Below are 15,279 nucleotides of genomic sequence, written 5' to 3' on the forward strand. Positions count from 1 at the left end.
AAGTTTTCCTCTGTAATGATTTGTTATGTGACTTAGAATATTAGGTGGGATAATTAAAGCCCACCACCTACCTAACTCATCAAGGAAGCCTGGGTGATGCACTTGTACAACAGCTGTTACCTGGCTGCAGACCGAGTTTAGACACACATGGTACAAAGTCTTGATGTCTCAGGGTTTCAGCAGGCATCTCCTTCACCAGCTGTTTCACAGCAGCAATCTTACTTTTGTCATGAGTTTAGTTATTTTCTGTATTTTCTTTTTGTTCCAGGAAAAGCAAATTCTGCTTGCTTGATCTAACGTGCAAGGGACAGCATTTAGCTCTCTTTACAATCCTCGGTGATGAATGAGATAAGAGGAATGTCTCCCTAACCATCTTCTGGCAGGAGGAGGTGGTATCCAGTTCATCCAGCATGTGCAAATGGTATCTTATACACTGCTGGAACCATGCATGGATTTCTTTCTATTCTAATGTCCCTAGACACAAAGCTTATGCTTTAAGGCTGTGATACAAACTCTTAACCAGGATGACAAAGTGTGTGGCATTTTAAAATGTTTATATTCCTGTAGATGGCTGCTTATTTTTAGCAGTGTAGTTTCTGTGTGTGAATGAGTCATGTTGGTCTACGTGTTTTGCAGTAACTTGAACGTCAGCTTCTGAAAACTAGAGTGAGAATCCTGAAAGTTTGTCCTGTTTGGTTTTTTTCCATTTGTTTCATTATTTTTCTTTAGTGGTTGGTGCTGAAAAGTCACTGCCGTCTTTGGTAAAAGAGAATGTGTGGAACCATCAGGAATTCTCTTGTATGGAAATGTACGGGCCAAACTTTAATTATTGATCCAGGCGGTGGGAGAACTCAGTCCCTTCAGAACTGGAAGATCTATAGTTATAATGGAGTCTTCACCTTAGACGTTTGAGAATTGAGAAATGCCAAACAAGCTGCAACTACACATTCTCAGAAAGTGGCAGCTCGTGGGGACATCAGTGCTTGCTTCAAGAGAAACATGCCTGCGTGTCGTGGCTTTCCATGGATAAATTCAAGCCTGGCAGATAGCCAGCCACTGTTTTCTCATCTGGTTCTGAAACACGGTAGTGAGAACAGAAACTCATCTCTAAACTTGTAGGTTGAGGTATATCCCGCTCCTGGCCTTCCTGCAGTTTTTAACTGTTCATCTGAAGTTGGAGTGTGTACAGTGACTGAGCCAAGATTTTGGCGAGCAATGCATTATACAGTTCTAGAACTGGAGAGAATTGTGAAAGGAGTATCGGCATTTAATGTAGGTGGTATTTAATAAGCATAAGAATGTTGATTAGGCAGTTATCTTTTTCTTGTTTTTTAACTGTACCAATGTTTGAAGAACTTTCCTTTAGTTGTAATTGCTCTTGAACTACAGTAGGCTTTTATTTGTAGTTCTTAGGAGTTGCATGGATGTGAAGTTTTGCCAATCATGCATCTAAAAAATGATGATATCCGATTGAGAAAGAACACACGAGCAGCTGTTAAAGCACTGCTTAAGTGGTGGTGAAAGAAGCCTGTGTCTTGGTCACAGTGCTCACAGGATGACAGCTTGCTTAGGAATACACTGGCTTACTTCTCAGTTCAGAGGTGCGAGGCTTTTATTGTAAGGTAAGGAAGGGCGTTAGTGCTTTATTAGGATTTATGTGCTGTTAGCAAATCATGGGTTTCTTAGTCTTGGGCATTATTATGAATAAAGTTGACTCATGCTTTGGAAAGATGTAGTGAACTTAGGGAGGTGTGAGGAAACGCGTGATAATTCCTTGCTTCTGACTTTTATTTAGGGGAAATAATGAACTCAGGTATTTGCCTGTAGATTCTTTGTAGTGGTATAATTACATTGCAGGCATTTGGGGTGGGGAGGAGAGGGCGAGATACGGCTAATCCATATTTGATCACAAATTGTTACTAAAGATGAGTGACCTGTATTCTGTTTTCTCAGGGAGTCTGATTTTTATGTAAGCAGTAGTGTAGGAGTATGTTGAATAGGGGAGAGTCGAGATGCATAGTTTGTGGATGTGAAGGCTGCTGACTTCTCTCCCACATAGCTAAAATGTGATTAATGAAAGACTTGCATAACCTGTGTTACTGAGATGGGGAAAAATCAGATTGGATGTGTGTGGCTGTGTTGCAAGGCATGGGTTGCTGGGAAGAGTATGAAGGGCTGCGTCTGGGTGTGCTTGGGCCAGAACCTGAGAAGCGTAGCCTGGTTTGGACGTGTCCCCAGCCCAAAGAGAGGAAGCAGGTCTAAAGGCACTGGGCAAGTCAGTGGAAGGACGCAGAAAGAAAAGCATACATCACCACATGCTGTTCTCATTCATATTTGATGCTATCTTCTATTTCCCTGTAGTGCTGAGGCTGTTGTTAACCCTATGTTTTTGCTAATCCATTAATCCCTACAAGGAGAAGCTTCATCTAAAGCAACCCCAGGACCTTTGCTCACCCTAGACTACAGAAGCATAGGGCGTGCTGCTGCCTGGCCTACCTGTTGTGCACGTCTGCCTTTCTGCTCTGCTCCAGCTTCCAGGGGGAAATACAGATTTTGTTTCCAATTTAATCTCTTCAAGGGAATGGTCGTTGTAATGAGTTGTTGTTTCCAAGATTCTGCTTAAAAACAAAAAATACTACTTCCAGCTGCAGAGTTAGGTAGGTAGTCACTGTTGGGAATGCCTTCAAAATACCTTTTTACACTCACCTGTCCCACCCAGTTTTAGGAGTAACCACTTAAACAGACTGTGGCTTGTGAGCCATGACTGGAAAGCTCCTTTTTGTTATGTGTATATGCTATTTATTTTTACTGAAAACAGTAACTCAGACTCCTCAAGAACTACCTATACTGTAATTATTTCCCTGCAAATCCTGGATGTAGAATTTGGGCTTTATTTAGGTAATGGTCTGAAATTAGAACTACAAATTGCAAGGCACAGTAAAGCGTACCAGAGGTGCTTTGTCTTTTCTTCAAAATCTGTTTACTACTGTCAATGAAACTAGTAAAATACTAGTTCTTCCCTTAGGTGTCATTGTTTTTATTTTGTTGTGCAATGGAGTAATTGCTTGTTGCCATGGCTTATAGAAAGTGTGAGTTTGAGACTCTGAACTGAAACTTGAGTTTCAAATAGACCATATATTATCGTCACGTTTCTCTCCGGAATTCTAACTGTTTGCTGGAGTAAGATGAAGAGAGTTTTTGTGCCTATTGTGAGTTGCTTTGTCAGCAGAGAACAGAAGATGCTCAAAGTCAGTGAGCAGGATCTGGTGCGCAGCAGACTGCTTGCTTGGCTGGACTGCCTTGGGACTTGGAAAACAGTTCTTGAAAATGCTGTGCCTACTTGAAAGCGTGCCTGCTTGCTGTCAAAATACTTCTTTTTTTTTTTTTAAGGGAATTTAACATTTCACATCACAGTAGACTCCGTGAGGTCCATCTCTTGGGCTCGTCACAGGGGGTTGGAAGGGGCCTCTGGAGATCATCAAATCCGACCCCTTCCTAAAGCAGGTTTCCTGCTGTAGGTGACACAGGGAAGTGTAGAGGTGGGTTTTGAGTATCTTCAGAGGGGACTCCACAAGCTCTCTGAGCAACCTGTTCCTGTGCTCTGTCAATCTGACCGGTGTTTGGTGTCTGCTAGGTGTTCCTGAAAGTTCATTTGACTGTTTTCAAGACACTTTAAGGAAGGCTGTTTTCTCTGTGTGTACAAACAGGACTGTATGAGTGTAAGAGCAGTCTGCTCTGAGTGATGATTGTGGTGTGTGTTAACATTCATTTATTTTTTTTTCCTCTCCAGCAATAGGATTAAGGTTACGTATACAGAAGTAGCTGGTTACCTAGTAGCTTGCAAAGGAAAGGGATAGAAAGAAAGCTGAAATCTCTATCTGCAGGTGGGGTACCCAGGTGCTTAATAGTGCTGAACAGCATTTGGCTTTAGGTGGCTATGGGTTAGTGATGTACACATATGAAAATGCGCTTTTTCTCCTGATACCTCCAAAGCCTAATAACTGATAGGTTTTGTATGGATGTCCTTTCAATAAAGATTAAGAGCTCTCAAGTATTACGTGAGGTAGGCAGACATGAACAGGATTATGAAAAATGTGTTTAAGCAGAAATCTGAAAAAGCAGTCTGAGAGCCACTGCTGAGTAATCAACAACGCATCTCTGTGGTACTTGGTATTCGGGCACTGGGTTGGTTTATGTTTGTTTTCTTCCAGATGTAGTGCTTACCTTGCGAAATGAATGCTGTTTAGAATTGCAACTTAGTTAACTGAATTTCTTAACTTATTTAAACTGGGTTTCTGAAAAATAAATAGTAATAAGAAGACAGTGCCTACTGTGAAGACTTCCTAATTCTATAGGCAATAAGTGTAATATTAAAATCATGTATCTGTTTTTCAGGAGAAACTGTCGAAGGCCTTCGAGAGAGTGATTACCTCCTGATTCATTCGTGCCGGCAGTGGACAACAATTACAGCTCACAGTCTGGAGGAGGGCCACTACGTCATAGGGCCAAAGATAGAAATCCCTGTACATTATGCAGGTAAAGCTGCTGTGAACCTGAAATACAGATTTCAAGAGAATGAATGCCTACCACTTATGCTGAGTGAAACTAAGTGTTTAATATCAGTGACTGTGAATGAACTTTTTAGTAACACTACAGAGCCCAAGAGATAGTGACATGCACCCGGGGCTGCTAAGCAGATGTTTCATGGGGCAGAACATCGACAGGATGCGTAGCTATGTAGAAGGATGTCAGTTTTGAACATAACAAATTACCAGCTTTTGTCATCTGTGAACATGGTAGGGAAAGATGGCAAATACCCTGAAATGATCAGTCAGAGATGGAATGAGGTTTGCACTTAATTACATGCTCAAGCTGGAGGGAGATTTTTAACATTTCCGTGTTAAAAGCCCAAGAGCCTTCAGAACAGTGGTGCAGTTTTACACTGTTGCTCTTCAGTAGTTCTTTGTTGCTGCCTGCCTTTTTGGATGATGCTGTAGTATCATTCTTCCAAGTAGACAGATAGGGTGTAGCTAATCAGTGTTTATTTTATGACTTAAAAAATCAGCTTTGCTTTCCAAAGAAAGTATTTCATTCATTTTTATTCTAGTACTGTTTTTCACTGCTTAATATCCTTATTCGCATTCTGAATAGAATGGTCCTAAATGAATGGGAAGTACTTACCTTGCAGTTACGATTCACATTCCAGCTTTAAAATTTTTGTGAGGAAAGGAGCTGTGGATATAAAGGAAAGATGTGGGCTTAGTACTCTGCTTTCACTTTGTCTTCTGAATAGCCACTTGTCAGTTGAGTAATCTACACAGCTCTTTTACTGTCTCATTCTGAATCTTGTTGTAATGAGGGTGGGCTGAGTCGTACAAGAGTTGACTGAGATGTTTTCATTGTGCTGCTGCTACAATGGTACTATATTGCAGTGATGGAACTTAATGTTGTTTCTTTTTGGAGCTGACTTTGGGGATTGGACTCGATGATCTCAAGAGGTCCCTTCCAACCCCTACAATTCTGTGATTCTGTGACTTATGGAAGCTTAATTTTAAGACATCTAAAAATTTTAGCACTCAGTGGATTTAACTTCTTCAGTATAAATAGTTTCTAGTGCTTGTTCTTAGTAACAGTGCTTTTTTTTTTACATCTCCTGACTCCATAAACTTCAGTGCCATGGCCAGATAAACACTTTACTTCCTTCAGACTGAATGGTGCATTATGAAATCCTCATTGGCTTGTGGAAGGAGAGCAGCAAATAACTTGGTTATTGGCATGAAAGAAGATGGGACTCTTAAGTGGTTTACTAAAGCTTGGTTATTAATTTTTAAAGATCTTAAAGATAACTACATAAATTCTAAACCTGTCCCCTATGATACTGCAAGTGTCTTGATGTACTTTTCTTCTTGGCTTGTGTTAACAGAGGACAAGGGTGTGTATTTATTTCACAGAACACTTTTTGCTGTCAAACAATCTCCAGAATGTTCTTTGACATTAAAACCTCATTAATGAGACAAAAATGCAGGCAAGTTCACAAAATTACTGTCTAGTGAAGGTACTTAGTAAATATCTGATGGACTCTGATGCTGCCAAGGTAACTTCACCAAACTGATGAGTGCTAACTTGCAGTGTCAGAGCACATGAAATAGGTTACCTGTGAGGAAGCTGAGACTTATCTATGGATGTGAAGGCTTAGCTAGAAAAGTACTTCAAACTACTGCTTGGATGCTGACATCTAAAAGCATTTAGAAAGATATTCTGTATACTGAAAACAAGTTTATGCTGACGTGACGTATGATACAGCTGTGTGAAGTGGTGTTGAGTGAGCACTCAGTGCTGCGTTGTGCAGTGCTTCATGGCATGCTTTTGGAATCCAGAATCCCATCTGAAAGTGACAGTCTTCAGTGTTAGACTTGTAGTCTGCGATGCAGTTACACTTCCAGCTCAGGAGCTAGCTTGTGCATCTGCTTTGCTATAAGCAGTTAGAAGTCTGGGTGATGGGAGTGCTCCAGAATCATTAGCTTCTTGGAGGAAGATGTGCTGCTGCCAAAAGGTAGGATGTTCAGCTGGCCAGGGCCCTAGGAACTTGCTGGCACTGCTCTCCATTTGCATCCAAGAACTTTCAGTCTTTGTAGAACAATTGACAGACTGTATTTATGGGGTTCAGCCCTAAGTTTTTGATTTTAGAGGTGGGTTCTTATTTGTAAACTGCATTGCTGTCTCAGGACATATTTACTTATTTACTGACAAGTTTGGGGTTATATCGCTACTGCTCTTTTTCCAGATTATAACTTTAAACTTCTGTTGAGTAAGATGCTTTTGTGAACGTGAAATTGGCATTGCTTTTTATACTGCCAACCAAAAAGGTCCTTGGACTTTGAACATAACTGTTCATTAAAATGATCTTTCCAGCTTTAACAAAATGAATTCGTGACATTTGAAAGTTGCAAATTTTAGCATGATTTTGACTGGTCTTCTTGTGTAGAAAGGGAATTTGAACCTGATTTTATTCTCCTGAGGTTTGTGTTTACATACTGCAAAGTCATCACTCATATATAAATACTAGTATAGCATAAATCTGATTTTGCTACTTGATAAAATCAGATTTTGGTACGCTTATTGAACCTAAATACAATAAAGCCTAGTTAAAGAAGGAAAAGGCTGTATTTTACATTTATGTGAAATCTCATTACTGCAAACTCTGTTCTGTAGTACTGCTAGCAGGAAGCTGCTACCCCAGTTGTTTCTGTTCAGTGGGATGTCTGACACGGTTAATTTTTGTTGTTCCTGTCAAACAACAGTCATATATGACAGCTGTTAGTCTAAGCATTCCCTTTTGAATCCCCTTTCCAGTCTGCTTCTCTTTAGCTAAAGTTAGTGTAGCACTGAGTTAAGTTTTCATGTAATTAAAAACAAATTGGTAATGAATTTTTGGTTTCTACAGTAGAAGAGGCCTTCTTGTATTTAGAATGAAGAGTAGATCAGAATTATTGTCCTGATAGTGCCCTGTCTTGGTGTAAGAGAATAGATGATCTTAGAAGTCTTTTCTGACCTATGATAAGAGGGCAGACTTCAAAGGCCTCCCAGGTTAACTATTGCTGTTTACAGTCTCGGGTGTCCTTTCCTTTCATCAAGGCCTGCTATTCACATTTGACAAGTCCTTACCTGCTACCTGTTTGAGCTAGCTTTGTTTCTGGTACTATATTCCTAATATTAAGTTTCTGTTCTATAAAAGAGTGGGTATCATCTACACTCTCCAAATGCTACCGTTGGTTTTGGCTTAGGCAGTGCTGTAAATGTTATCTTGAGAAGTGTCTCCCTCAGTAACCTCTGGAAAATGTTGTATGATCTGAATTTGATATCTTGCAGAATTAAACTCCACTGTGCTACTTCTTATTGAAGAGATGTCTCGTGTTCCTCTGTAGCGATGTGGAAAGATGCAAGCATTCATGACTACTTCTCACACATATGCTGCCATAACTGAAAGTGACTGAACCTGCCTTCAGAAGAGGGCTTGAACACTGTTCCCCTCAGATGTTGTCTAACCCTTGTGTTACATTCCAGGGTTATAGAGCTTGAAATTGCCAGAAGCGTTTGTGAGGTTTTATCAGCCCAAGCCACAGAGATCTCCTGCTCTGACCGAAGAGGCTGGGTTCAGGCAGTTATGCATGCTTGCGTTATGTGGCCGTGGCTTGTTCTGGGGGCAGATCAATGCTTTGCAGTGGAATGGAGCTGGCTGTGGTTGCTGCAACTTGCAGTACAGGAAAAGCAGCTCTCACTGTTGCCTGTGCAGCACAGCTTTTTCTTCCAATGGCCATGCTGTTGTTGGTGAGCAGATGCAGTGAAAGAAAAAACACTTGGGGATGAGTTGGCAGCATCAGAGTTACTTTGCTCCAGTTTTTAATCGCTTTGTAACAGGATCTTACTATTGCTTTTAGCACTTTATCTCTGTTTTGCGACTCGTGGTTCATTTCCACTCTTGTGGTGTCTGTTAGAGGCTTTTTGCCTCCTGAGAGCAAAGCCGTTCCCTCTAAATGATTGTTATTAGCCTTGCTGTTTGTTAGTATTGTCTAAATAAAATTGACACCCTCTCTACTGTTTCTTTTTTCTTCTTATCAGCTATGTCCAGGGTTTGGAGGGAAACAGTTCTTGCATCAGTGCTGCTGTTGGTATGTTTGTGTGAAGCAACTAATAAAGAAAATACTTCCATTAAGACACTAGAAAGTAACACCCTATTGCAGGGTGTACGCTGTTGTAACATATCCGGGGTGTTGGAAATACTCTTCCTGTGACCTCATGCCTGCCAGCCACAAAGTGAAGGTGTTTGATTACTAATACAGAGCAATCACTTGTGCCCTGTCTGGTTGCTTACCTAAGTATACTGATAGCTTTCTTAATGTCTTTGAAATGAAGAAATATAAAACCTTGTCATGTGAGCCCTCCCCAGGTGGGGCAGCTGGTGAGAATGAGTCAGAAATCTTGTCTCTGCTTTTAGAACCAGAGTAAATGAACATCTACTGAAACCTGTTTCTACTAGTTGGATTTGTTAATCACAGAGCAGTGCCTGATAGGCCTGTTCCTCGCTGCATCCTGTTAACAAGGAGGAAGACACTCTGCGGGTCTTCTCAAGAGTGAACTTGCCTGTGCAGCTGGGGAACAGGAGACATTAATAGCATGCTTCAGCAGCAGCTTCCATCTCCTGTCTCTAAGACAGCTGTGCACTGCTACTAGTCCCACTGTTGCCTGCTCTGGTGTACTCACAAGTTGGACACAGAGAAGAGAGTGCTGAAGTATGGTGCCAGTATGGCATCTCCCATCTGTCTTCAGATGTTGGCAACAGCTGCTGTTGATCACCCTTGGATCTCCGCTATCTGAGATGTGGAGTAGTGCGGTGATGCAGAACGCTGTTAGCTGTTCAACAGTATGCTAGCTCTTCTCGGAGTATGATTACCTTGTGGCCTGGGAAAGAGGGGCAGATATTATATGGGCAAACAAATGCTCATTCTCAGTGACTTTATGGTAGCTCTTGCCGACTTATATTACTTTGGAGATGGGATGCTTTACCGTCTTCCATTCAGCTTAGTATTTTCATTTCTGTAAGGATAGTTCGGTACTGTCTGCTATTTGGGGAAGGTACAGGTAGACAAAGAGCCCTTTTGTGAAGGAACACAGCTCTGATGGAGTAACTTTAAAGTTCAAAGAGGTGGGTGAGATCTGAAGGAGGGAGGGACGGTGCTTTGGAGCAGAGAATTTATTTAGGTGAGTCCTCCCGAGCAAACAGGTACACCACTCCCTGATACGAAATGTGTTTTGCATTTTAATTTGTGTTTTGCTTTTAACCTAACCTGGCACACAACTATCACATAGTTCTCCTGGGGCTTTTGTGCTGTAGGACTGCACAAAACAGAGCCTGAATTCAGTGTTTCTGAAAGAGACAGGCTGTCATATGTATGGGCTGGTAAATGATTAATGAATGGACGTCCTCAAAAGAAACCCAAGACAGAAAACAGCCCCCATATTTAGCCCCCGGTACTCTAATCTTGTTTTTGTTTTGCTTTCCTTAAAAAGGTGGGGGTTTTTTAATCCTAAAATCAGTCAGAGGAGTGAAAGCTTTACTTCACGTGTACGGCTAATAAAAGCGCTGCCACCAGCATATGGCCTTCATAGCTTTAAAGCAGAACTGCAACATTTATAACACTAAACATTTGATTCTGTCAAGTTTCATGAGAATTGCAAGCCTTTTCTCCTCATAAAAGAATGTATCTTCAGTATCAGTTCAGAAGTGTTGTTGTAGAGCAGTGTTCGGGTGCTACAGTTTCCCTCCTCAGTTCCGAAATCTGAGAATAGTAATCTCCAAACCAATTTAAGTTGCCCATGGAATGTCATCACATGCTTTCTGTGTTTGAGGTGTGACTGTGTCTTAATCTATACTGATCTACTCATTTTTTGTTAACTCCAACTGTATTCTGGACTGTGTGAAAAGAGAGAGGGCCAGCAGGGAGAGGGAGGTGATTGTCTGCTGGTGAAAGGAAGATACAGAGCCTCCAGAGGAAGATTACTAAGATGGCCAAAGCGGTGGAGCATCTCTCCTATGAAGAAAGCTTGAGGGAGCTGGGCTTCTTTAGCTTGGAGAAGAGAAGGTTCTTGGACAACCTCTTTGCAGCTTTCCAGTACTTTAAGGGAGCTAATAAACAGGAGGGAGACTGATATATATTTATTTATTTATTTATTTATTTATTTTTACATGGTATCATAGTAGTAGAACATAGGGGAATAGTTTTAAGCAAAAAGAGGGGAGATTTCAATTAGATGTTAAGAAGAAATTCTCTCAGAGGGCGGTGAGGCACTGGCACGGGTTCCCCAGTGAAGTTGCTGATGTCTCATTCTTAGAGGCGTTCAAGGCCAGGTTGATTGGGGGGCTGGGCAGCTGACCTGGTGCTTTGCAACCCTGCTTACAGCAGGGGAGTTGGAACTCGGCATGCTTTAAGGTCTCATCTAACCCAAGCTATTCTGTGATACTCTTTTCCATTCTTCTGCTACCACCATTTTTCTGTTCTCAGCAATCAAGGCTTTGTAGTCTGGCAACTATCTTTGTATTCTGGATTTTTAAAGCCTTGTAACTAGCGGGAACAAATCTCTGTATTCTTAATTTGTGGGGTGTTCTTTTCTTGTACTTTATTTTTATTTTTATTTTTTTAACCTATTAAGGAATATATGCATGTGTTCCAATTATTGTTGCTTGCTTACTGACCAGATTTTTCTCCTAGCACCGTTAGCATGTCCTGAGCTCAAGGAGTTTGTTCTGACAGTACTTACTTTCTAGGATTGTCTGCTGGTAGCTTCCTAGGATGTGGGCTGTGGATCAGGAATACCTTCCTGTATGGGGAGGTGGCTGAAGTCTAGCTAGATTCTGGCACAAAATAAACGTGCAGTTCTTATCAGGTTGAGCCACTGAGGTCCTTCTCAAGTATTCACAGCTTCGCAGCTCTTGAGTCAGACAGACTTTTTTTTGTTGTTGTGTCCTTTTTCCTTAAAGTTACCATCCTCATAAAGTAAAATCAGCAAACTGTGAGACAGACTGCTTCTTCGTTTGTATATTTTACAGTCTTACGTGTATGAGAGACTTTGGGAGTCTCCTATCTACAGAATTTGTAGATTTTGCTCAACTTTCAGTGGGCAGTGGATGTATCAAATTTGTATTCAGTGTTCTGGTGATACCCCATTCAACTGCTCAAGCTCCCCTCTGCATTCAACTGCCTGGTATCTTTCAGTGCTATCTCAGTAATGTACTTGGCAGAAAAGTGTATGATTTTAGACACAGTTACTTTTCTCTGCTTTGACTTTCACGTCAGTGCAACCTTACCCTTGTTAAAAAGCCAAAGATTTGCTTCGGCACAGAACTTTGTTTTGTTGGTGAGAAAGGGCTGCAAGTAGGAGGAGGGAGGAAAATTAGCAGTTTTACAACTGCTGGTTTGACGTATCACATGGTCTTCTCAGACTTCCATGGTTCTTGGCTGTTACGCCAAGTCTGCAAGCATGCAGCCTGCTGAAATTCAGCTGTGACCTTATATGCTTTCGTTGTAAGGTGTTTTGTTTTTTTCTGTTTGCAAAGAAGCTGATAGCTGTTGCATCAATTAAGATAGAGCTCTAGAGGCTCATACAAAAGAAATTAACTGGCGAGGAAGACTTTTTAGAAGATTGCAATTGAGGGAAAGCTGAATAGCAGCCAGAAAACACTTTCCCAGAAGAGACGGGCTAAACCATGCAGGATTTGCTCAGTACTGCATGAATTGTTTTGCCTTAGCTCTTGGCTGGTATGGTGGAGCACTGGACTCGTTTGCATGATAGTGGAAGGGCTGAAGTGCTTGGGAGAAGGCTCTTAAAAGCTGCCTAACATAACTGCTAGGAAGCTCAAGGGATAAGTCTGAGCAACCTTGGGAGCTGTTCATGTATTTAGTGCTATAATCGAGGTTCCGGGCTGCTCCCATATTTACAACCACTTGAGAATGTTCTGTCTATGAGGAAGTGGGGAGTATGGCTCCTGTGTTCCCAAGAGGATGCTATTCTTCCATGAGATCAGCCTAAGGCATTAAAAAAGAGGATGTACATGAAGGCTATGGCACTGAAAGCTTGTGCCAGTGAAGCTGGGACAGGAATGGGCATTTCTGTACTTGCATAAGTTTCTAGATAGAACAACTGGAGATGGAGACACACATGCAAAGCAGGTTGCTTGAGTACCTCCCTACTGTATCCTGGAAGTGGGACAGATGGAAGAACAGCCTGGTTTTAGGCATCATCTGAGGAACTAGGAATGAATTAAGTGTGAAGCTGCTTCATCTTTTCATGCCCTGAAGTAGATGCATAGGGAGGTAGGAAACAATAATGTTAAAAAACGTGATGTGTAATTAGAAGCTTGAAGAGGATCTATTAGCTTGTAGTCTGTAATTGCAAGTCTGAAACTTCTTATCTGTTTTCGTAAGAGTGTGTATGAATGCACGTGTGTATATATATACTCACCTAATTGTAACAGGTCTAATATCATCATTTGATAGGACAAGGGGGAATGGTTTTAAACTGAGACAGAAGAGGTTTAGGTTAGATATTAGGAGGAAGTTTTTCCACACGGGGGGTGGTGATGCACTGGAACAGGTTGCCCAAGGAGGCTGTGGATGCCCCATCCCTGAAGACATTCAAGACCAGGCTGGATTGTGGCTCTGGTTGGCGACCCTGCACATAGCAGGGGGGTTGAAACCAGATGATCATTGTGGGCCTTTTCAACCCAGGCCTTTCTGTGATTCATTCTATGATCCATTTGGCATCAGAGTCAGCTCTTGATGGGAGAAGAGAATGAATAAAAGTCAGTTGCAAAGGCACATGCTGTTTAATCAGCAAAATGTATATACCTTCTCTGCCAGACTTGAATTTTTATAGAAGACTGTTCCAGCTGAAAACTGATGTGTAGTTCATAATGGTAACAATTTTCATTGTTAACCTGAATTCCAGTGTGTAAAGTAGGGTCTTGTGTTTCTGTATGAGCAGATTAGTAGATGCAGAATGAAAAAAGAGAGCACGAATGACTAATATGAAGCTCTTGCAAAGAATGGCGTAGTCCCCATTTTAACTGTCTCACGACTTACGCTACAATCCATGTAAGATTATGTACTAGTAGCAGATGAAGATTTTTGGAGCTCTTAGTGTTTAGGGGATTTTGATATGGCTTACTGCATACCCTTAAAAAAGTATTTGGCTGTCTCTAAATCTGCGTGGAAATTTGGGAGGGGAGGAAGTTGCCATGAGGCTTTTTGATTAGTCTAAGAAATGTTTCAGACTGTGTCCCTTTTGCTCCTCAGTGCTGGAGTAACTGAGCTAAGTGGCGAACAAGCGAGGCAAAATTACCAGTGTCTTTCACTTCCCTAAATATACAGCTCAGCTGACAGGAGTCTGCAGCAGGGTTCCATATAGGTTGTGTTTCTCCTATAGCCACAGAGAAGTGTGCTGCATGGGATGATGTCATCTTGTGAATTTTCGGATGCCCAAGCAGACATTTTTTCCCTGGAGCTGCTATTTGGTGTGCAAAACAACTGATGGAAAGTGTGGTAGGAATTCTTCAGGCAGCATCCTCCCCATGGAAACCAGCACACTTCACGTCTGGGAACGAAAGCCAGTCACGTCAATGCTGCCTATTAAAGCGACTGACATCACAGACATCTTAAGCTTCAGCTGAGCTACTGTACCCATTGGTGACAACAGGAAAATAAAACCCTGCTATTTAAGCCATGCATAAGTCTGTTTATATGGAGAATGTAATTTGTGTGTTTAATTTAGCCTGTGATCCAAGAAGATAATTCTGCTGTGTCAGGCTGGGGATGGTACTGCTGTGGGCTTTGAAACTTTGAGGAGTGGAAAAAATGTGGTTTTTTTCCTTGTCCTGAATGATTGTGCAGAGACTTTCTGTTCTCAGGTGGAAGTGATTAATTCACGTCTGTGTGTGCGGGAAGTGGGTGGAAGCAATTTAACAGTAATGTGGCAACTTTTACCTGGCTAGGAGAAACATGGGTATTTTGCTTTGGGTTCTTCACAATTAGAAGTAATAGATGGAAACAGAAGCCTGTGGCTCATTACCCATTCTCTTTGCTACAGATGAGACCCAGCTTTCCCTGTGGAGCAGAGTGCCTGGGTTAATCCTGAAGGCAGGTAAAATTGGGACAAATAAGGACATACAGAGCATATGTGAATACTGTGTGCTCATAGTGCTCATGAGTGTCCCCAAATGCGGAATGGCTGGCTGGTGAGCTACCATACCCTACGTAGAGCAAGACCTTTCAAATCTAGCTTCCAATTTCATGTTTTTCAAAGGAGTTACATTCATAGCACTCTCCTTAAATGTTTGTCACCAGTTTAATCTTTTCTGGTTCATCTCACACGGATTCCATGTTGTGCTAGACTGGGAATAGCTAGCTGGGGCTGGCTGTGTATGGGTGTCTGGAACAATTCACACTGGCTGTGTCCATTCATTGTTGCTTTGGTGCTCACCTGATCTCTCTCCCAGTGTGCCTGGGGACCAGCTCTTTGTGTGCAAGGTCCCATTTTTGTCACAGTGACTGCACATGTGCAGGAGAAAGGAAGAAGAGAACGAGCAATTAGGATGCATGATCACACTTGAAGGTTTCTAAAGGTCTTCATCAAAATGATGGGAACCACGTTTGACATCTTCTGCCAGAAGAAAAATAATAGTTGGTGGTTTTGTTTTGTGGTGAATCTTCGTTTTGCATTAATAAA

The 15,279-nt window shown here is 41.7% G+C and overlaps 1 protein-coding gene across 2 annotated transcripts in view; it reads left to right on the forward strand.

The window, feature by feature from the left end:
• The window catches only part of GAREM1 (GRB2 associated regulator of MAPK1 subtype 1), a 97,734-nt gene that overhangs the window by 15,912 nt on the left and 66,543 nt on the right, over positions 1 to 15,279 (forward strand). Inside the window, exon 2 of one of the 2 annotated variants that reach the window (XM_072329808.1) lies at positions 4,396 to 4,536. In XM_072329808.1, coding sequence (XP_072185909.1) covers positions 4,396 to 4,536 — 141 coding nt within the window. Of the gene's footprint in view, positions 1 to 4,395; positions 4,537 to 15,279 lie in introns of those variants that run through there. The other variant, XM_072329809.1, reaches the window with a different exon arrangement.

Source organism: Excalfactoria chinensis, chromosome 2, assembly GCF_039878825.1.
Source record: "Excalfactoria chinensis isolate bCotChi1 chromosome 2, bCotChi1.hap2, whole genome shotgun sequence".
NCBI classification, from domain to species: domain Eukaryota; kingdom Metazoa; phylum Chordata; class Aves; order Galliformes; family Phasianidae; genus Excalfactoria; species Excalfactoria chinensis.